The 21,661-nt window shown below is 43.3% G+C and overlaps 1 protein-coding gene across 12 annotated transcripts; it reads left to right on the plus strand.

The window, feature by feature from the left end:
* The first annotated feature begins 206 nt into the window (after nucleotides 1–206).
* Nucleotides 207–21,655, plus strand: nfyc (nuclear transcription factor Y, gamma). Of its 12 annotated transcripts, none has more exons than XM_023412198.2 (11): nucleotides 207–303; nucleotides 11,772–11,881; nucleotides 12,055–12,126; nucleotides 13,653–13,766; nucleotides 15,766–15,861; nucleotides 17,070–17,246; nucleotides 19,267–19,335; nucleotides 19,826–19,984; nucleotides 20,291–20,395; nucleotides 20,499–20,558; nucleotides 21,086–21,655. In XM_023412198.2, exons 2-11 carry the CDS (start codon nucleotides 11,783–11,785, stop codon nucleotides 21,203–21,205), a joined length of 1,071 nt encoding a protein of 356 aa, XP_023267966.1. In that variant the 5' UTR covers nucleotides 207–303; nucleotides 11,772–11,782; the 3' UTR covers nucleotides 21,206–21,655. The 12 variants fall into 12 exon arrangements, with proteins under 12 accessions (XP_023267966.1, XP_023267972.1, XP_023267973.1 ...); XM_023412204.2 differs by having other exon boundaries at nucleotides 12,058–12,126; XM_087175600.1 differs by having other exon boundaries at nucleotides 239–303; nucleotides 11,775–11,881; nucleotides 12,058–12,126.
* The last annotated feature ends 6 nt before the right edge of the window (nucleotides 21,656–21,661 follow it).

Here is a 21,661-nt window from a genome sequence, read left to right on the forward strand (position 1 = left end):
TTAACTGCCACATTGGAATTGGATTCATTGTAGTTTTTATCAGTTCACTTATGTCTCACTGGGACCAATAATACTTGAGGAATAAATAGTTTGATAAAACCCATAAACCCCTTTCAATTTAGCGAATTTAATAAAGCATGGATGGAGATAGACGGTGTCGGTCAGGGAGCGTAACAGTCACGTCATCGCGTACGTGCGTCAAACTCTTTCCGGTTCGAATAGCAGCCATCTTGTTTCCCCTTGCTAGCTAAATAAAATAAATAATACGCTGAGCAGGACTTCACTTCGAACCCGTAAAACAAAGTGAGTAAGAAATTAAAATTCGTTTTGTGTGTGGAACGTTTACAAGAAAGGGGTGCGTGTTGGGTGGAAGTAGGGGCAATTAGTTCACTTTTTTCATTTGCCGTTCTTGACCAATAGACGATTGTTTTGGAAGATGAACATAGGCGCCATTTCCCTCCCCGCTCTCTGAGGCGCTTATTGGTGGCCCGCTGAAGGGATCACGGGCGGTCAGGAAACTGATGCTCTTTGTCCGCCATGTTGGCTCTTGTCTCAGTGATTGTCAAACGGACTGGCCATTTCTACTGGGCCCCGAATGGCGTCAGTTGCAGAACGAACTTAGCCCTAAAAACCTTGATTGGTGGAATCTAGTCCGAGGTTTGATTGGTCTGAAGGACAGATCCAAACGTTGTCTTTATTGGTTAGACTGCTTCTTCCTAGCTTTGGAAAGCTTTGCAAACTTTCATTTGATGGCAGGACTCGTTGTCCAGTGGTGATTAAAATTACACACACTGCGGATGGTCACCTGTGCTGTACAACAGTCACCAGTGTGCATGTCCTACAAGCTAACATTAACTTCACTAACGTTAGCCCGAAGTCCCTTTCAACAGTGACCACCACCATAACGCTAGCTACTAGTGCTAAATGTATGTGTTTAAGGTTGCTGTCATACGTATTAAGCTGTCGATATGTTATATGCGCTACGGTGCATCTAAATATAGTAGTCTACTATAGCGACCTTAGTTTGATATTTAAATACGGACTTCCATCTGCTAACGTGTGGTGTTGCATTGGTTTCGTTGTCTCCGGCTAGCCACTTTGTTATCCTAACTGGCTTATGATATATAATGTAGCGACCTAGTTTAAGTGCGACACGGTATTAAAGGCTGACGCGTTAAATGCCAAAGTTGCCCTATTTCCAGTGTAAATGCCCAATACTATTTATATGTAACTATAAAGTGTGTCTCTGTTTTGGTACTCGGGTCAGTGTTAGCTACACTCCTGTTCTAGATTAAACACTCAATGTACATACCGTATAACACTTAAATAATTAAAGATAACTTTAAATTCAGTCACAACAAGCAGAACGAGACTGAGCAGTCATCCAACATGAAGCTGCACTTGTGTTTAGTTGGATTTTTTTCTTTCACTGATAACAAAACAAAATTCATTCGTCATCAGAAATTCGCCTCTTTCATATTCATAATGTACTGAAAACAATACTAGCTCTCTGCTATATGCCCTGTGAATATGAGTTTCAAAGGTCCTGTAGCTTTTCCCATTCATCATTAGCATTGGAGAAAGATACTGTGTACAGTTTGCAGCCATTCCTACAGCTTAATTTAATTTATTAATTTAGAATAGTTGTATTAATGTTCTGTTCTTAATCATTGTCCTCTGTACATGTATGTCTAAAATAACAGTGTCTGCATGAGGTTCATTCATACATCAGGGGACTTAATCCCTGAGTAATTTATGTGCAAGTCATTCAGCTAAACATTTAGATAAGCGGGTGTGCATGTATTTTTGCATATTTGTGGGTGAATGCATGGCTTGGCCTTGCTACCCGGAGGGTGCTGTGTGTATATGAAACCCTAAAGTCTGGCAGGTGGATGTTTATCTCTAAACGGCGTCAGTGAGAGCAAACATGTCCCTGCTACGGGCAGCATGGGTCATGGGAAGGTCTCATTTGTACGGTGACCTTGCCAGGTGTCATTACTGTGGCATTTTGGGTAGCCAGAATGCACCTACAGAGAGAGCTGCTCTGGCACGGTAGCCATGCTGGAGAGAGTAATCTTTGTGCAGTTCCACTCTAATCATTAACTGGATCGCTGTAGTACCTGCTCTAGTCCCCATGCTCCTCACTAAAATAGAAAAGGGAACATTTAGCTTTGTTTCTCCTGAGTCTCTATCTTGTTCTCTCGCCCTCTCTCCACTTGTTCTCTACCCCTCCCATCCTGAAACAACTCTCCTCTCTGTCCTTCTCCATCCTTCCGGTTCCCCTCCCCCTCTAGGTTTTTCATTGATGGGGCAGGTTTGCTCTCTTTCTCTCTCTTAAGCTTGTTGTGTTCCTCACTACTGTCAGGATTTGCAGTAATATGCAGCATAAAGCTGCAGATCATACCACCATCCTTTACACTTAAAACCTACTTTGAAGACAATTTCATCACCATCACACCTTCAGTTTCTCTCCCTTCTTATCACTTCGTCTAAGCTTTACGTGTGTCGATGTGGAATTACTGATGCAGTCAGTGGTGCATTAAACACCATGAGTGTCCTGCCTTGGTGCTCCAAAGTAAAGGTTACTCTGTAGAAAGCATGCACATTAAACTGGTGAGTTAACAAGAAGGACATTGTATGACATTGCTGACGTGGTTTTTTGGTGACGTTTTAATTGTGGAAGTTGCTGTGAGCATAGTTTTTGGAGTCAAGACAACAATGTCTTTGTTTACAGACTTTCACCCATATCTCTTAAGTCTTGTTTATCCACAAATAGGACAAGAATCAAATGCACTCTTTTTTTCTCCCTGTTCTGTGACTGCTCACAAGGCAGCTGTTTCTATTTCATTTTGTGCCAAGCTCTGCAATGGTTTTGCAGTAATTAGTTTTTGTGTAAATTTGATTGACAACATAATTAGGGTGTCATTGGATTTATGTTGTGGTTGTAGTAAGCTGCCTAAGTGAAAGTTCTCATGAGTCGTGAGAATTTGTTGAATAAAGTCTAATTTAACTAATTAATATTCTAAACATATAATGAGGGATCATGTATGTAGATAATGTTCCTCTGTTAGCATAATATTAAGAGTACAATGATTATAACAGGTAGGCTGGTTAGAGGCTAGATGTTTGCGGTGTGTACCTGTGGCTGTGAGCAAGGATGAATGAGAAAGCAAGGACAAAACATGTATGTGTGTGTGTGTGTGGATGTGCATGTGTGCCTGTGCACACGTATGAGACAGGAGTCTGCCTAGTATGCTTTTGTACTTTAAATCATGTGGATGCAACATGCGGCATCTATTCTGGCACTTCTTTTAACCAGTGAGGGCCAGCGTGGCTGCCTGCATCACTGTGCTGTCAGCCTGTAGCGGCAGAGAGGAGGCGGGGCGGAGGGAGACATTTAGTTTGACATTGTAAATAAGCAGAGAGCAGTTGTCAGAGAGCAGCCCGTGGAACCTTTCTCATCCGTCCAGCAGCAGGAGAGGCAGGGAACGCCTGAGGACAAACCATGCCGAGGCAAGCCACTACGAGCACACCCTCACACACTCTCCGAAGAGCTTTCCACAACTTTATTTTCTCCTTTTTACCTATTCTCCTCTTTACTCTCTCTTCCTCTTTTCTTTTCCCTGACCCCTATCCTGCAGCTCAAGGTAACTTAGAGCAGGAAGTTGGCTGTCGGTAAAAGGGGGTTGGGCGGAGGAAAGGGGAGGAGCAGGGGATGTGTCAGAGCTGATTGGTGTGTGCAACATCCAATGGCATAGGAGAACCCTGTCTTCTCACTGGTTGCAAGTGTAAGAGTGAGGTGGGAGCCGGGTGTGAGGCGGGGTTTGAGTATCATGTAGCATGCTAGATTGATTACTCTTGAATGTTAAAGGGGAAGGAGGCTAGAGATTTTTGTCTGAGAGTCGGGAGTGCCGCTGTACTGTTTGCCTGCTGTTGCGCTGTTGCTTGCTGCTGTGCTGGCTTTCTATTCCCTCTCGTCCTCTTCTCTGCGCCGGGCCAGGGGTCAGCTCAAAGACAAACGCACAGGTCACTGGTTAGAGAGAGGGAGAGGGGTTATAGAGTAAAAAAGACAGAGAAACACAGAAGGTCAGCGAGTTGAGGGGACTTGGTCAGAGAAACAGGAGAGACGGGGCTGTATGTTGAGGCAGGAGGAGGACGCTGGGGGGCTGCTGAAGGAGACAGGGCAATGTGTAAAGGGAGAGTGGGAGAGAGAGGGGGAGGGGTAGAAGAAGGGGGGGGGCTTGCTCTTCTGTGTGTCCGGGCTTAGAGCCTTTTTAAAGCCGTCCAGTGGAGCCAGAGTGCCTTTTGTCTGTTGATACGATCAGGGAACCGGAGGAAGTGAAGGAGCTTGAGAGAGTTTTTCTGTCAACCTCTGTGCCTCTTCTTCCTGCTGCCGCTGCTGCTCTCAAGGAGACTTGAACGGGGCTATCTGTTTCCCTCTATTCTGCTCTGCTCCACCGGGGCAGACTGTTCACCATGAAGGGCACAGGGGTAAGTCTGACCGCTGAAAACACACATAGAGAGGAGACTTGTCAAGTTGGTTAGACTTAAATTTTCTGAATAAATAGTTCTCCTCTGTTCACTTTCTGATGTCTTTTCTCTCTCCATCATGCTCTGCAGTGATGAGACTGTGTCTGTCCTTTACAGCCGTCCTCAGTCCCCCTCCCTTTCCTGTCCTGTAGTACTCTCCTTGGAAGACTGGAGTTGTGTGTGTGTGTGTGTGTGTGTGTGTGTGTGTGTGTGTGTGTGTCTCATCCATGTCCTTCAGTTATTATTTCAGTACAGCATTAATGCTTTTTAGAGAGTGAACTGTGGTTAAAAAAACAAACTATGATGGTTCTTCTTGTTGCTTTTTTTTTGTTATATTTTCATCCTCAAAGTATCAATATAGAGTGAAGTCTGTCTGTGGTTGTCACTTGTTGTGTTCTGACTTTGGACTACCACACCGAATACACACTTAAACACTTACTCAGTGTCCTGTTATCGGCCGCATGGAAGTGCATAGCTGCCAGGCTCTGACTCTCTACTTAGAAGTGCTTCACTGTCTTGGTGGTATTGATGTCCTGGAGGCCACAGCACCTCAGGGTGCTGGTCCGGACCCCGCTTTCCAATGTAACGTCCTTGTTTACATGTTAGTTCCAGACAGTGACGCAGAGCTGAGCAGCAAAGATGGCACCTATGTTGAACTGAGGTTTTGTCATATATGGAGGACTCTGAGAGGACATCTCTCAATGTTGTTGTCACTGTTGGTGTTAGGGGTCTCCAGGGGTGGAGGTGCAGCTGGTTGCAGTGACCTCAGGACCCCTCAGGCCCCCTCCCCGACAGTGACAGACGCCCAGATGGGACAGACTGTCAGCCTGTCAGCTTCAGGGGCAGGGGAGGCTAATAGTTTGATCTGATCTCTTCTGATGGAATCTTTGGAGGGTGCCTCTTCTCTCACTTGCCTCTGACTCCCTTTCTCTCCTTTCCCTTGCTCCTTAATTGAAAGTTTCCATTGGTGCCTTTGACAAAACAAAGTCCCATTGGGGAAAGAGAGAGAGAGAGAGAGAGAGTGTGTGCGAGAGACTGAGAGAGGGAGACTAAAAATAACTCTTAAGTTGAAGCCCTTGCTGCCAAATCCCAGGGCTGGCTGCTGTCTGCATGAGATTTGAATATCATTTGTGCCCTACGCTGTACCATAGGGACACCGGAGGAGGAAAAAGTAAATGACACACGCAAACCACTTAGACATAGCTAGGCCTTTCACCTTATCACCGCTGTGCATTCACTCTTTTGCCCTTGCCCCCCCCCCCCCCCCCCCCCCCCCTCGTGTTTTTACATGTGCACACTGTCAGTAAAGACAGTGTGTGTGGGCAGCCAGGGGGAGTCAGCTGTGTTCCAGCATGTAATATGCAGGTAGCTTTAGCCCTGCCTTCTTTGACGCCAGGGACTGGGCCTAGCATTGGATGAAGGTCACAGGAATGTGAGATTGGCTCCCCGCAGTCTCTCTGTCAGCAACGAGAAGGAAACATGTAGCGGGAGATGAGAAGTGAAACTCAAAGGGGGATACAGTACATAGCTAATATGTTAAGTATGTGATGTTTTTATTAAGCGTCTTAGAAAGTACACAGACCGCACCACTGGGGTCACTTAAGTGCTGCAGTGAAAGTTGAAAAACGTGTCCTTTTCTATCCTCCCCCTGTCCCTCCCCTTCTCTCTTTCATCTCTCTCTCTCTCCCTCTCTCTGTCTCTCTCTCTCTCTCCCTCTCCCTCCCTCCTCCCTCTCTGGTTTCTCTCTCTCCTCTGTTGAATGACCTTGGGAGATCAGTGACTAGCACTTCCTGGAGTTGGCTTGAAGCAGAACCAAGGGCAAAGTTTGCAGGGCTGTTTGGTTGGCTGGATCGGTCCAGCCATGCCAAAGAGATGTTACACTACAGGTCACAGTGAGCACGTCCGTCATTATAACCCTGTCTGTTTTTTTTTTTAATCACGAAACATTAGCACCAACATCTGTGAAAATGTTGTGCGTTTCCCAGTAGTTAATCTGTAATTCCTGGCTGGGAACTTCTTGTTTTTTTTGTTTTGCATGAGTAAATCATTTACCCTGCATGTTGTAACCATGCCAGTCTGTATGCCATTTGTGATTGGGTTCATCAAGGTGAACACTTTAATAGTTCAGGATTTGTACAAACGGCCCATTTGATATATGGTCATCAATTGAACTGAATGTTTGACAGCTTGACATTTGTTATCTAGGCTGTATTTATTCCATCTGTTTGGGTACAGTAGATCAGAATAAAACTGTCGTAGTAAACGCCTAATGTTAAACATTAAGTGGTTCAATGATATATCCTGGTTTATGGTAATGTATGTTGTGTAAACACAGCTGCATTCGCTTTTCTGCGTCGGAGGCCAGTTAAAACCTAGCAGACATCAACCTTTAGTGACCTTCCTGCAGAACTGTCCATTCTGCAGCATTGACAGTTTCACACAGCAGCATGTGGAAAACTGACCTCTTGCTAAATACATGTCAGTGTAGCAACACTCATCCCATAGTTGGTTCTATATCATTCAAAAAATGTCTTTCATTTGATTTCATCATTTATATTGAAACTGAATGGTGACCAGTTCATGTGGCTACATATTTGCTCTTTGTACTCCCTGATGTTTTAGCTCTGTGTAACCATGAAGAGTAATAATGTGGAAGGTTACTTTAAGGTCATAGTATGGGGGGAAAGAAATCAACTGTATCTCTTTTATTCCTTCCTCTCTGTCATGCCCTCGCTCTAACATTTGTCAACACAATTTATGTCAGTTTTCTCTTCTCCTTGTTTATGAACATTCACTTGTGTTTTAAAAGGGAGCTGTAAAAAGTTGGACTGAACTATATTCCAAACAACCATGTTATATGCAAGTAGTGATCTGGATTGTGGCTGTACTAATTTATATTTATGTTTTAATTTCTGAGTTATTATCCACATAAGTGTAGTACTTTCTCACTGCTTTTTACAGTCTTAGATTATTAAAATTAATCAAATCAACCAGACACATTAATTAAATGGCTACACTGATGTCTTTACACTGACAAAGTTTTTTGTGATTGAGGTGTAAGAGTTCTCACTTAACGGAAATTATGCTTGGCACAAAATGACACACTAACTTGGTACAGTATATGACACTCTGCTTCTGTGTAAGTCAGGTCTTCTCAATGCACATCTGCTTCGATGTGAAGTGTCAGCCCTGCTCCAGGGAAAGATCTGTGATGAGATGAATTCTTCCTCAGCACTGCAACAATGTGATACTGAAACCCCTCAGGGAAAAGTTCACTCTTCTGCCTCAAATAGGCCTTCAGGTTGTCCCAAACTGCCTTACCTCATTACCTATCAACTGCAATCAGCAAAATTAAGCTCACTTTACACCAATTGTCAGGTGATTAAGGGGCAGTTAACGGCAAAACATTTCACTTTAACCAAAGACCAGTTAATTAATTTGCTCCACTGTACTCACTTTTGAAATGATGCCTATGTGTGGAATTGCAAGCATAAAACTTTGCAGTGTGTCTTTGCTGTTTTCCCTCTCTTATACTAATTTTAAGGAGCAAATAGATAGACACATGGCTAAGCGATACTATCTTGTTGTATTTTTCCGGTCTTTAGCCTTTCTGCCTGCACTGATCCAAGGTCCTATCAGGTTTATTTGGACAGGAATTGAAGGCTCATGTAAAGTGGTGTGATGTCAGAGTTGGAGCGAGTTGCTGATGCTGCTGTGAGTGGCCACTTGATGTGACGTGCCAGCAAGCAAGAGGGGGAGGGGGGAGGGAGGGATGAGAACGAGAGAAGAGAGATGCAGGACGGGGCTGTGAGAACATTAGCGCTGATTCAGCTGCTGGAAGCGGAGCAACATTGACTTTCCCAGAGAAGTTGGAACAGGGGGATCAGGTAAAAGTAAGTAAGACAGGAAGAAAGTTACGCGTACCCAGGAGTGACAGAGAGAGATGGGAAGAACTGGAGAAGAGACAGGAAGAGAGATGTAAAGCCGCTGAAGGAGGAAGAGCGAGTTGCTGTGTTGGACAATGTCGACAAAGTGCAGACATCACATTTGTCCTCAAAGATACACATACACAGAGCAGAGTTCCTAGGAAACCCAACACCGGCATCTCTCTGTCTCGATGACCTGATGAAGGACAACAGAACCGCAGGGAAGAGGAGAGGAGAGGTGCACAGTGCAGAACAACACGATGTACCCTAATATAGCATACAGTAGCAGCTTAGAACAACACAGCGTAGATTAACTTGTCAGGTTCATTGAACAGAATGATCCACTGCATTATCAAGAAAAACAATCTCACATGAAAGCACGGTACATTCCCAACATTTGTCGATACTTGATGTAGAGCGACTTACAACACTGACAACAGGTAGTAAGAAGTGAACCGGACAAACAAGCTTCAACAAATTCTTCAGTCCAGATTCTCATTTTTACGTACTTTAAGTACTTCAAAACTTACTATTGATTGGAGACCTGAAATACAGAAGCTAATGGTACTTGTCACTGCAGATAAAATAAGCCATTTTGACGCTGGCGTTCTATATTTATATGTATCCACCTCCAGATTGTTATAAGTTTTATAATGCTGACATTTATTAGCTTTCGGGGAGTATCAAAATTGATTTTCTTTGTGCATTGGATAGCACCTCTCAGAGTGTTTATTTGAATAGACCATAGAAGGTGTTGCATAAGTCAGCAGAAGACATTATGTTCTGTATTTGTGTGTCAGACATCAGCAATCTCCCACGCAAACTTTCCATTGATGCAAGGCCTTGGGAAATATGGTAATATTGGTTTACTGTAGGTTGAACACCGGCTTGGAGGAGCAACACTCAAGGACATGTTGTTACTTAGCCTCTCTCACATATGTTCTTTCTTTTCCCCCCACTCACACTTCAGCCCGCCTCATCACACTTGCTTTCTCATTTCTTCTCACATACTGACTTCCCCTCCTCCTGCTGCTGTGGTTAGTGCGTGGCTGTGTATTTAGATTGAAGGTCACGGGGTCAGAGAGAGGGGGTTGGGGTGTATGTGATTTAATAAGATCTCTCTCTCTCTCTCTCTGTTTTGAAAGTAAAGGCAGGAGCTTAAGAGAAGTGAGGTATGTATGAGAGAGCAGAAGGAGGAGCTGGGGTGGCCTGTGTGTTTTACTTATCTTTTTATCAATTGAATCATTTGCTATTTTAACTCCTATCTTCCTCTGGGCCTCGGTGTTGTTACCATGGTAATTAGCCTGATGGTTGTCTGTAATGATGTTAAGTGAAATTCCTAATTATGGTTTCTTATCGGGCTACCAGTTGGAGAGAGCCACACAAGCTGGCAGATAGTGCACACGCAGATACACAAGGTTGTGTTGTTCAAAATGATCACAAGATCATGTGCTGATACCAGTGGTAAAATGCCATTTAGATAGAAAAACAAATGGCTCTCATCGCTCTTATTTTGTTGGGCCTATTTGCATGGTCATGGTGCTGCAAACTACACAGAGGCAGTGAAAGAACTGGCAGAGGTCAGTTCGCCCATCGGGAAGTGGAGGAAAAACTACACTTCCCATCAGTCATTCCTGCCGCATGGAATGCTGGGATTGTTCTAGTGACTGCAGGATTTCAATCAACCTTGAAATGCAACTGGACACTGGAGCATCAGACAGAGAAGGGGAGACATTGTCAAGGTCAATCACTAGCCTGGCATGTCATAGCTACAAGCGGCCTGATTGATTTATATAAAGCCCCCCCCTCCCCACTGCTATTCTGTCTCATTGATTTAGGTTACTCTCTGTCGAAAACTGAATGACAGAACAGGATGCAGCAGTGCTTCTTCTATATTATTCAGTAACTTCCACAAAGGCCAGACAAAGTGATCTTTCCTGTCAAAAATCAATCAGGTAAAGGGTTTGCACTCTGAATTAGTGATTTATCGGTGTAAAATATTCACAGCTGCACTTAACTGGTATGAATAAAGGAGCTGACCTGGACCCAAAGTCAAAGCAATCCCATACAACACAACTGTAACAGGACCTAGAGGAGGAGACACTGGATGGAGTGTTTGAAAGGCTGTCTTTTTGTATTGTATTGGTCTGTCAGCTGGACCTGAGCTGCAGCCATTCATGCTTGTTGGCTCAGAGTGAGAAAAGAAAGAGAAGATAAAGAGGAGACCCCCCCCTTCTCCTAACACTCTTTTTCTTTGTACTGTCATGTCTCTCTCTTTCTCTCTGTGTCTCCCTCTTTCTGTCTTGTTTGACCCACATAGCTAGTTTGCACAGCAGTCTGACTGCGGCCCTGTCTCTCTCTTACCTCCCCCTGTTAAACCCTTTGGCACTTTGTCTTAGCGCTGGATTAATGCTGAACTGGACAAGGCACTACCCCTCCCTCAGCAACACACACAAACACACTCAGTCTCCCTTGAGTAGCGCCACACACTCATCTCTTGTTCTGTCCCCCAATGTCTCTTTTTCTTCTCCCTTCTGCTGAATCTACTGAGGTAGGGAGAAAAGGGAGAAAAGGGACAGAGTGAAAGAGTGCGATCCAGACACTCCAAGCTCTGCGTGCTCAGACAGGCAGGCCAATATTCCCCCAGCAGATTCCTGGCATGCCATAGTAACCTGCTGGATCCTCTTTCAAACCGTCAGACCCCTTGTAGAAGCACTGGCTTTTATGTCTGCATGCATGTATTTGTAACAGTTGCTTCATTTCACTTTACCACTTTTGATTTTTGTGTGTGTGTGTGTGTGTGTTGTGTGCGCCTCAAAAAAATAGGACCCAGTTGTTGTCAGGAGATCTTTTCTCTATGACACAAACACACATGTGTCCTCAATGCACAGGGTCACCAGCAGCTATTGACTTGCACATGACGTGCTTGTGTTTGCAGAGGAGCTCCAGCTATGGGCCAAAGGTGATGGAGCCATTCATAATCGGGGAGTGTGCAGCTAGTCTGGTGGTGGGTTCTTGGGCATGTCAACATCCCACAAGTACGAGAATAGAAGCCCATTGGTGCTCTATTTTAGATTTCACTGTATTATAATTATAGGCTGTGATAGGATATGTGGTTGTGACACACGGGGAGAGCTCTGGGCAGCGCTGGCCTGGCTTGGACTGACACTGTATTCTGTGTCCTGGTGTCCTTTGTTCTTAGTGAATGACCTGTCCCCTGTGTCTCTTAATCTTCACATCACGTCTTTGTTTTTGACTTTTCTAATATTTAACACTTGCTTCTTCCTTTCTCCTCCTTGTCATCCCTCCATGCAGCAGAGTAGAAGATGTCCGCAGATGCGTTTGGAGCCGGGGGCAGCGATGCCCAGCAAACCCTGCAGTCCTTCTGGCCTCGTGTCATGGAGGAGATCAGGAACCTGACTGTGGTACGTTATGCCCACTGAAATAGACAAGACCAACACATATCAGTGACAACACTAAAATTCAATGGTTTTATATGGTTTCAAACATACACAAATGTAAATACTAAACTCAACTTATTTGTGCTCTACTCTGTGTCTTTAATGTCTCTAACTGGAAAGCCATCTGTTACTTTCAGAAGGATTTTCGTGTGCAGGAGTTGCCTCTAGCTCGAATCAAGAAAATTATGAAGCTGGATGAGGATGTCAAAGTAAGAAAAGAGTTTAAATAAATGACAATAATGTGTGAGAATATTTGTTGTATGTAACAAACCAAACTGCCACATTATCCTCTTCTTGAAACTGAGAGGTTAAATCCACTACAAACATGACCAAGTAGATAAGGCCGTAAGACACTTCTGCAACGTATTTGAAATTACAGCAGAGAGAAGTTCACTTAAAGGTAAGACTGGGGAAAAAAGGGTAATAAAGACTGGCAATAAATCTTGACAATGATTTAAATGCATCCGATTTTAGTTAAATTTTTCGTATACATATAGTCTGCATTTTGATTATTTTAATACCTTAAAGCCTTTCGGATAACGTTCCTCAATGTGGCCCTGTTCCTCAGAACACTCAGGCCCTGCTGGACTCAACACCAAAGATTATTTTATAATGGAAAAATATTATCAGCTGTTGCACATTTAGCAGTGCCTGTTGATAAGAAGTCCATTATTTATATCACATGGGTTTACATCAAACCATATTAACAATGTGCATAAGGCAATAATCAACCATCATTAAGTGAAATTATAAAACTGATTGTGCAGCTATTAGAAGATTAGAAGGTTTGCTTTAGATTTTCGCTGCTTGTTGACTTTTTTAAAACATTCCACATTTCTGCAAGTTGTGGTTTATGTCGGAAGAGCATTTGAGTAGAATAAACTAACAATGAGAATTGTATTGGGCTCATTACAATTGATAGCACTCAATTTAAAGCACACATTGATAACAATGCCAGTCTTACAGATGTTCTCATTTTATCCCTGGCTTTTTGGGGCATGTGTGCACAACCTCTATTCAGAGGAACCTACCAATCTCCTAACATTTGTCAGTTGCATTCAACGAGGCAGTTATGGCACATGGAGGAGTAATTATTTTCCCCCCATTTCACCAGATTATCAGCCAACGTGGTTCATAGTCTCCAAAGAGAAAGCCTTGCAACATGAGTGTGTGCGCACGGTTAGAATGTGTCGTGTCAAGAGCACTATCCCCTTAGTTAAGCAGCAGCTTATACTGGTAAAGAGATCAGGAGATCACAAGCATATCTGTCTTCTGTCAGCCCTGACACAGTAGCTTTCGCTGCATGTGTGCAAGCACATGTGAGTAGTGTGGAATTATTACAGTTCATTTAAGCTTCACATTACTGTCCATTTACTTAAACAATTATCACATGGCTTGGTCTGAGAGTTGAATGCCACTCGATATGAAGAAGTAGAGTTTCAAGCTAAGAAGAATCGTTGTTAGGGACAAATAAGGGTTTCAAGGTAGCTTACAATGAAAAGGATGGAAAAGTTCATATGTTTTGTTGAGAAATAATGAGATTATTCTGCTTACCAATATAGTCTGTTTGAGTTGAGGGCTGTCACATTAGCATTTTTAAACAAATTAATTATTTTGTAGCACCTGTGAATGTGGTGCAGCCTTTTGTTCCTCAGGTCCTGAGTGATTCATGTGATTGAAGTTTAATAGTCTGTGGGTGTATTTAACCAAGTGTAATTCCATCTCCTATATACAGATGATCAGTGCAGAGGCTCCAGTCCTGTTTGCCAAGGCGGCTCAGATCTTCATCACAGAGCTCACCCTCAGAGCCTGGATCCACACCGAGGACAACAAGAGACGCACACTACAGGTCAGACACACACATTGAGTTGTGTGAATTCTGTTCTCCTCATCCTCCTCCTTTTACATCTTAATGTCCTCCTTGAATGGCAGATAGAATGTGTTACTTTGATCAGATCACACCTCATTACACATCAAACTGACTGACCTGTCAATTTTTGACTCAGCTGTTTGCTTACACTCCTTCTGGCTAATTTGTGGGGGTCGCCACATCCATCTACTGTAACAATTACGTTACTCTATCTTCATTTTGTTTCCCTACCTCTTTCTTCCGTCTGTACATATCCTTATTGTGCTACCTTTTACCTTTTAACTTCTCCCACACCCCTGCATTTAGCTCTCATTTTGGTTTGTTACTTTCTATTCAGTAAGTGTTTCTGTCTGTGTGCGTATACAAGCAGAGGCCCCCTACCAGCATCCCCTTGAGGACTATCCCTCTATTTAGTTCGTTTTCTCTCCATTGACTTTGAAAGCAAAGCCAGGCGGGCACCGATGACCCAGTTTTCCCTCCGGTGCCATTTTGCCTGCTCTGCTGTCCCAAACTCGAATAAGATGGACCCTGGAATGATGCGAAGGGGAAAAGCAGAGAGCCTGAGGGCGCTGATGGGAGCAGTTGGGAAAATCAGGCTAGTTTGTCTCACCTGGATGTCAAGAGGGGAAAACTGTGGAGCAGAACATGAAAGCCCTTAAGTCCACTTTATCCATTCACATACCTCTGAGAGATTAGCAGCCCATGGATATGTGTGTGTGTGTGTGTGTGTGTGTGTGTGTGTGTGTGTGTGTGTGCGTGCCTGTGTGTGCGTGTGTGTGTGCCAGTGCCAGTGCAGGTAGAAAAAAAGACAGCAAAAAAAGAGGAGTCTAAAATTGAAGACCTACTTTGGAAGTGTGTTCACTTTCCTGTTGTCTTGGCTTATCTCTGTCCCTGGCTCCTTTTTTTATTTATTTATTTTTTTAGTATTAAATGCTTTGTTTTTAGACTGTATGCTTTAAATAGAAACTTCATTTACTGTGCAGGTTTACATGTTAATTACATTTCGTACCACAGATGGCGAGGTACCTGTGACTCTTCACCTCATGAATGTGTGATTTTCTTGTGTCTCAGTTAGGGAAAACAACCCTCCATTTACACATGTTCGCACATACACTCATGTGCTGAGCCCGAGTCCTATTGTGAAGAGGGCACGCCAGTTGGGGTCACCATAGCAACGCTCATCAATAGAACAAGTGTAGATGTGACCTGGTGTTACCAGATATTAATCAAGCGACTATAAATAGCCTCTAGTGCAGGGAAGGCCACAATGGGGGGTCCTGACAGCCAATATCCTGTGGAAAATTCCACAGAGACAGCACACTGCTATGGATATAGGAAGGCGTATAGTGGGAGAGCGTGTGCTCATAAGTGCAGGACAACGTCATTCTTGTTCATTTCCACCCATCTCACACATCCACGGTTTTGTATTGTGGTGCTAGGTTGGTTGGTTTTATTAATCTATTTGTCTTAATTCATGGTTAAAAAAAGAAAGAGAAAGGAAAAAAAGAAAGTTGAACTTTCTTCATTTCATTATCATTTAATCTGCCAGTGATTTCCTTGATTAATTGTTTTGTATATAAAACAAAAGTGTGAAGGTGACATGTTGAAATAACTTGTTGTTCCTGACCAGCAATCCAAAACCAAAATCTATTAAGCTGGAACAAGCAACAACAACAATTCTTAGCTTTTTCTTGCTTGAAACGTGACTCAAAATATTAATTGATCATCAAAATAGTTGCAAATTAATTTTCCATCGACTAATTGTTTCAATTCTAAACAAATCCCGTCTTCCTTTGAGCTAAGTTGTCAAAGCAAATACCTGTTACAATACTACTGGGAACTTCATTTCAATTCCAAAGTATCCTCTCGTGTGGCTATTTTGAGAGAGTTGACCTTAGGCCTTGAGGCATGTTTATATATAGGTTGCTGCATATATTGACTCTGACCTAATCACCTTCTGTGTCTGTTATGTTTACAGAGGAACGACATTGCCATGGCAATAACAAAGTTCGACCAGTTTGACTTCTTGATTGACATTGTGCCCCGGGACGACCTGAAGCCCCCTAAACGACAGGTAGGGAAGCATACACTTCCAGGATGGTCTTATTACCTGCGCAGTGACAGGCAAACAGCTGGAGTATCTGAAGTGTTTTTTGAAAAATAATTTGCTCACAAATTAAAGTTATCATTCATTTCATATCATGTCATCTCAGGGGCGTTTCCATTGTTGGCAACCTGGAGGGGCTGTAAACATCCTTGACTGGAAGCTGGGGTTTGGACAGCGAGGGCTTTCAGTCGGATGTTTGCAGCATCTTATTGCCTCTAACAGCCAACAGTAACCTCACCAATGGCACTAGTTGTTTGAGTTAGTAGCTAATAGTTACTAGTAGGATGAAGTGTTTAAACATGTCTCTTCCCAGGAACTAATTTAACAAGGACAGCGAAAGAGAACAGCATATTGCGTTGAAGTTGTGCTCAAGCAAGAGATTTATGTATTGTACGAAAATTTTGTATACCAGATGGAGGAGTGAGATATTTAAATTTGTTGTCAAGTAGACTGTCTCCAGGCATGTAAACATCCTACACTCTCAGCTGTGTTGTTATGGAGCTGGGAGAGGGGTGTTTACGCTTCTGGTGATGGAGAAACATCATCAAGATGAAGCCACGCTCATTAGTCAGTTATGAAGCAGCATAACACAGGTCAGTCTTTACTGATAATTACATTTATAAGAATTGTTCGACCTGGGTTCAAGCCCCCATGCCAGCAAATGTTTAACCTGCTGAACTGTGCTGAGTGAACTGAATCCCAACAAATTCTGACGCTGCATTTGTGTTGACCCAGGGAGAGGATGGACAGAGATTTCCATACATAAATCAATAACTGTCAGATTATTAGTTGCTTCCCCTTTAGCTATTGGAGTAACAAATGTTTGAGACAGTTTTTTGTATAAATTGCTCCTGGCTGATCAGAGTAAAAACACATCACCTTGTTCAGCCTAGCATGCCTCCAGGCCTGCAGTGTATGGTATTGACCAGTATGATGCTTGTAATGGAGCTTACATCCAGATTACATTACTCCTCCCCAGCCACATCCCATCAGTTATTTATCAGAGCTGCTCTTCTCTTCTGTTACACCAACAAAAATAATTCATGGAGATGTAATGGACTGATAGGCCTCCTTCCGTGTGTGTGTGTGTGTGTGTGTGTGTGTGTGTGTGTGTGTGTGTGTGTGTGTGTCTGTGTGTGTCTGTGTCTGTGTGTGTGTTTGTTTCTCATCTTCAGGAGGAGATGCGTCAGTCAGTAGCTCCAGCAGAGCCGGTGCAGTACTACTTCACCCTGGCCCAGCAGCCCGGAGCCGTACAGGTGCAGGGAACACAACAGGGCCAGCAACCTGGTGCACAAACAGCCACGACCATCCAGCCTGGTCAGATCATCATCGCACAACCACAGCAAGGACAGGTACTACCAAAGAGCTTTGAAGAGCTCTTCACAGCGTTTGTCACAAACCTCTTTAGAGTACAAAACATCTGTGCTCTGAAGATTTAGAAGAAGCAGAAACAAAGTGAAACCACAGCCCTAACAAGTTAATGAATCCTGCACTGAACTTCAAGAAAAGAGTGCATTTCTGTGTGTGCGTGTGTGTGTTTGTGTGTGTGTGTGTGTGTGTGTGTGTGTGTCTGTGTGTGTCTGTGTTAAAAGGATTACCTCTCCCCAGTAGTGTAAAGTCGCACATTCTAAACTCCACCCAGTCCTGGGAATCCCGCTGCAAAAGCCTTGTTACTCAGGTCATCGTGCCTGATTTTATTGACATTAGTATTAGCTCACTTTTAGGAACTGACCACTCTCCCACCAGCAGGAATAACTGAACCTCAGAACACACCCTGCACACATAACAACACACATGCACACCCTCCCTCTGAAACTCTGCAGAGTAAACATTTGATCTGAGCGCTTTGCCAATGAGAATATTTCCTCTTCCTCTATTTACTTATATGAACTATGTTTATAGACACACTGTAACTGGTTGATTAAAATTTGTGCTATCAGTCCCTGTTTATTTTTGCAATATTGTAGGCTGTAAAACCTTGAGTTTCTGTAACAGTATAGTAAGCAGTGTATGTTTTGCCTTTTTATAAGTGAAGCACAGAGAGAAAAAAAAGGGAAAAAAATGTTTCATTGCCTTAAATTAATTATCAAACACTGGACTTTTTCTCTTCTTCTTTCTCATCCTCACTAATGCTGTGTTTCAGCTACGGAAAAATGAGCTGAAAGAGAATAAAAAGTGAAAATCAATAGCTGTTTCTTAATGGAAGCAAGTCTCCAGTGTACACACACACACACACACACACACACACACACACACACACAAACTGTGTTCTCGACACTCGCACAGACTACTAGCGAAATTGCATTCCCCCTCAGGATCACAGTGTTTCACTAAACAGTAAGATAAAAAAACACGCATAATTAGGAGCACTGTTCAGTTGTCTCTCTTTCTAATGAGCTCATTCCTACTACTTTTGCTCCTAAGCGCTCTTCTCTGCAGCTTGGTCTCTGCATGTCATGTAGCTGTGCTGCTGGGCTGCTGTGCTGTTTCGTGCTGCTTCAGCAGACCGCCTTTAGCTGAGCTGTCATAGTCATTTAGACCTGGCCTGATTCACCAGTGCTGCGACTGCTGCAGTCCCCGCTGAGAGCACGGAGGTCGCACTGTGACACTCACCTTACGTAGACCTCATTGTAACTTATTTAAAAGCTAGCACTTTAAAAGGTGGGCCCTTGAGGTAATAAGTGGAAGGTTTAAATTTGACTCTCCTAAAAAGGCATTTGGTTTGTTGTCTCTTATTCGCATCCCTGTTATCCCTCTTCTTTCTTCTCTTGAAGTGTTCCCTGATGTAAAAGAGTTCAGTAGCCTGCCACTTCCATCAGACACATGTTATGTATGGTACAGTGGTCTGTGGAGGGAGTTGTTGGCAGGAAATCCTATCGAAGAAGAAGTAAAAAGTATAATGAGTACAAGAGAAAGAAAAGAAAGAGTTAGAATGGTAAAAGGTGATGGGCAGAAATCTCATTTCATATCCTTTATTTATGTATCCGTGTGTCCGTCTGCAGAGCTTTCAGTGTTACTCGTTGTTACTGTTGTACCATTTCTGTCATTTTTCTCTCCCTTCACCAGCTCTCTCATAAGCACTTATGCAACCTTTGGCATAACTTGTGATGTACATGCATTTTTTAAAACCTGTCCAAACTCCACCATTATTTTTTTTTTTTTGTGCAATTCTCCTGTTTTATTTGCATATGTCATAACCATGCTTTTAAGTGTCAATTGCTGCTTATATGTCACTGTTTGCTGTGTTAGCAATTAAGCTTTCTATGCGAACACGCCACACATGCTTACATTCATGTGTTAAGTTGTTGCTGTCGCTGCTTTCTCACTGTGTGTCTTTCTCTCATTTTCTCATTCTATTCTATCGGCCATCAGATGCTGCAAGGTGCCACCATGCAGCAGTTACAGCAAGTGCAGGTGCAATCACAGGGCACACCCATCACGGTAAACACACATGCACGCATGCATTTATATGTTCACTAACCACACACGCAGAGGCCAATGCTTGTTGCCTGAGCCCTGTAGGTGCCTGCTGTTTATGAGCTCGGTCCTGCTCGGATGACAGTGGTCTGTATGGGTGGCCGCAGCATGAGATCAGGTGGCCTTTCCTGGATAGTGTGACAGATAGAAGAGAAAGAGAGGTCGTGATACCTGCATTGTCACCTTATGTCTCTATGTCTTTTGTTCCTGCCGGATGATCCTCTAACAGACTTCTAATATTTAAGGATACATGAGCTTTATGCTTCTGGTTAAAAATCACATTCCAGGGAAGTTAGTGATTTCCTGGATCTTTGTGCTGTCAATCTTAAACTACATGTCTGCACCAGTAGCTTTTCAATGACTAATGTGTTACTTCTGTCTCTGTCTCTTTCCGTCTGCCTCTTCTTCTGCTTTTATCTTTCTTTTCCTCTCTCTCTTCTTTTCTCTCCGTCAGAGTGCGCCGGTGGCCATGCAGGTGGGTGAGGGCCAGCAGGTACAGATTGTCCAGGCTGCAGCAGCTCAGGGTCAGGCTCAGACCGCTCAGGCCCAGGGCCAGACCATGCAGGTCATGCAGCAGATCATCACTAACACAGGAGAGATTCAGCAAATCCCGGTAAGAAATGGCATCAAGGTGGAACAGAAAGATGATGATGAACAAGGGGGAGGGATTGGTGATGTCGTGAAGAAGGTCGAGCAGCGGGGATCAGGTTCAAACAGAAGAAATGGCTAAAGTGATCTTGGGTTCGATGCTGTGGGACTGCCATCAAACATACGTTTTAGAAAGTTAACAATTCACCAGAGGAAAGTGAATTATCCGTGCTGCTGTTGTCCAGAGGACGAAAATGGCTGTGACCTCTGGATTCAAATGACCTTTGCTCTTAACCAAACTCTGTCTCCCCCTTGTGTTGGTTCACTGTAGGTGCAACTAAACACTGGCCAACTACAATACATCCGTCTAGCTCAGTCTGTCTCTGGGGCACAAGTGGTCCAAGGACAGATTCAGACTCTTGCCAACACCCAGCAGGTAATCACGATAGCAGCATAAATAAAATTCAGAAAACAAATGAGATGTATCCAAACATTTACATTGCTCAATTGTTAATTTTCTTTAATTTGCTTGTTTACAGATCACACAGACAGAGGTACAGCAAGGACAGCAGCAATTCAACCAGTTTACTGACGGACAGGTAAAAATTGCAACAAATATATCCAATGTGTCAAAGCTGTAGAAATGACGGAGACATCTAGAGCTACACACTGAATTTTGTATCTCAGATTTGCCAGGTGGCACCGGACTCATTGTCCTTGTTTGTGGCATTTTTAGCATTTGTAATTGTAACTATTGCACACACCTAGCTGCTAACCAGCTGACGTGCTACTAGGAGGAAAATATTATTAATCCAAATCTTATTTAAGCATGAAAACCTCATTTAGATTGGGTATCTCCCTTTCCCTGGCCAAGATACAGTTACAGACAACTATCATTAGACAGATAACACAAAATATGCCACAAGTGAGAATTAGCCAGAAATGTAATTATACAACAGTGAGTAAAATTTCTAATTCAATCAGATAAAAGGTGTTTTATCCTAGAAGCATAAATAGCACCTTTTAACAACCCAAGAGCGATCTAAACCCTTGTCACCATGTCATCCTGTTAAAATCCAAGTACACATAGACCTTCAACCTCTCCGTCTGTCTCTCTGTTTCACAGCAGTTGTATCAGATTCAGCAGGTGACGATGCCAGCAGGACAGGAGCTGACCCAACCAATGTTCATTCAGTCCACCAACCAGACAGCTGACGCACAGGTCACGCAGGTCAGCACCGACTGAGCCCAACCAGGAACCTTTACTTCACACACAAACACACAACATGCACACCAGCCCATGTGATGCCGACAGATGCCACCAACTTCGACTAAGGACGCTCGATAACCTTGATTTTAAGCACTGCTCATTTAGACAAGGGACCTCGAATAAATAACACTCATTTTTTTGTAATAAATTTAGTACACTGGAAAACCAAAGGGACACCGATTGACTCTTTCGCAATCATATGCTAAGTTGCATCCATGCTCAGTTACCATCTAAGTTTTTGTATTTCTGTCACCCACATCTGTAGAGAAAATATGCTACTACTGCCACACCCACCGTCTGTCCACCCACTAACTCTGTTCCTCTTGTCTTTGTCCAAACGTCAAAGATTTTTAAAACATAAAAAAGTGTGTGCTTTATTCTTGACACCTTCCTTTCTGCTCTCCATTTGGAAATGAATTGGGGAAAGTGTCT

Source organism: Seriola lalandi, unplaced genomic scaffold (assembly GCF_002814215.2).
Source record: "Seriola lalandi dorsalis isolate HSWRI2012SDOR001 ecotype SW California unplaced genomic scaffold, Sedor1 jcf7180002054476, whole genome shotgun sequence".
Taxonomy (NCBI): domain Eukaryota; kingdom Metazoa; phylum Chordata; class Actinopteri; order Carangiformes; family Carangidae; genus Seriola; species Seriola lalandi.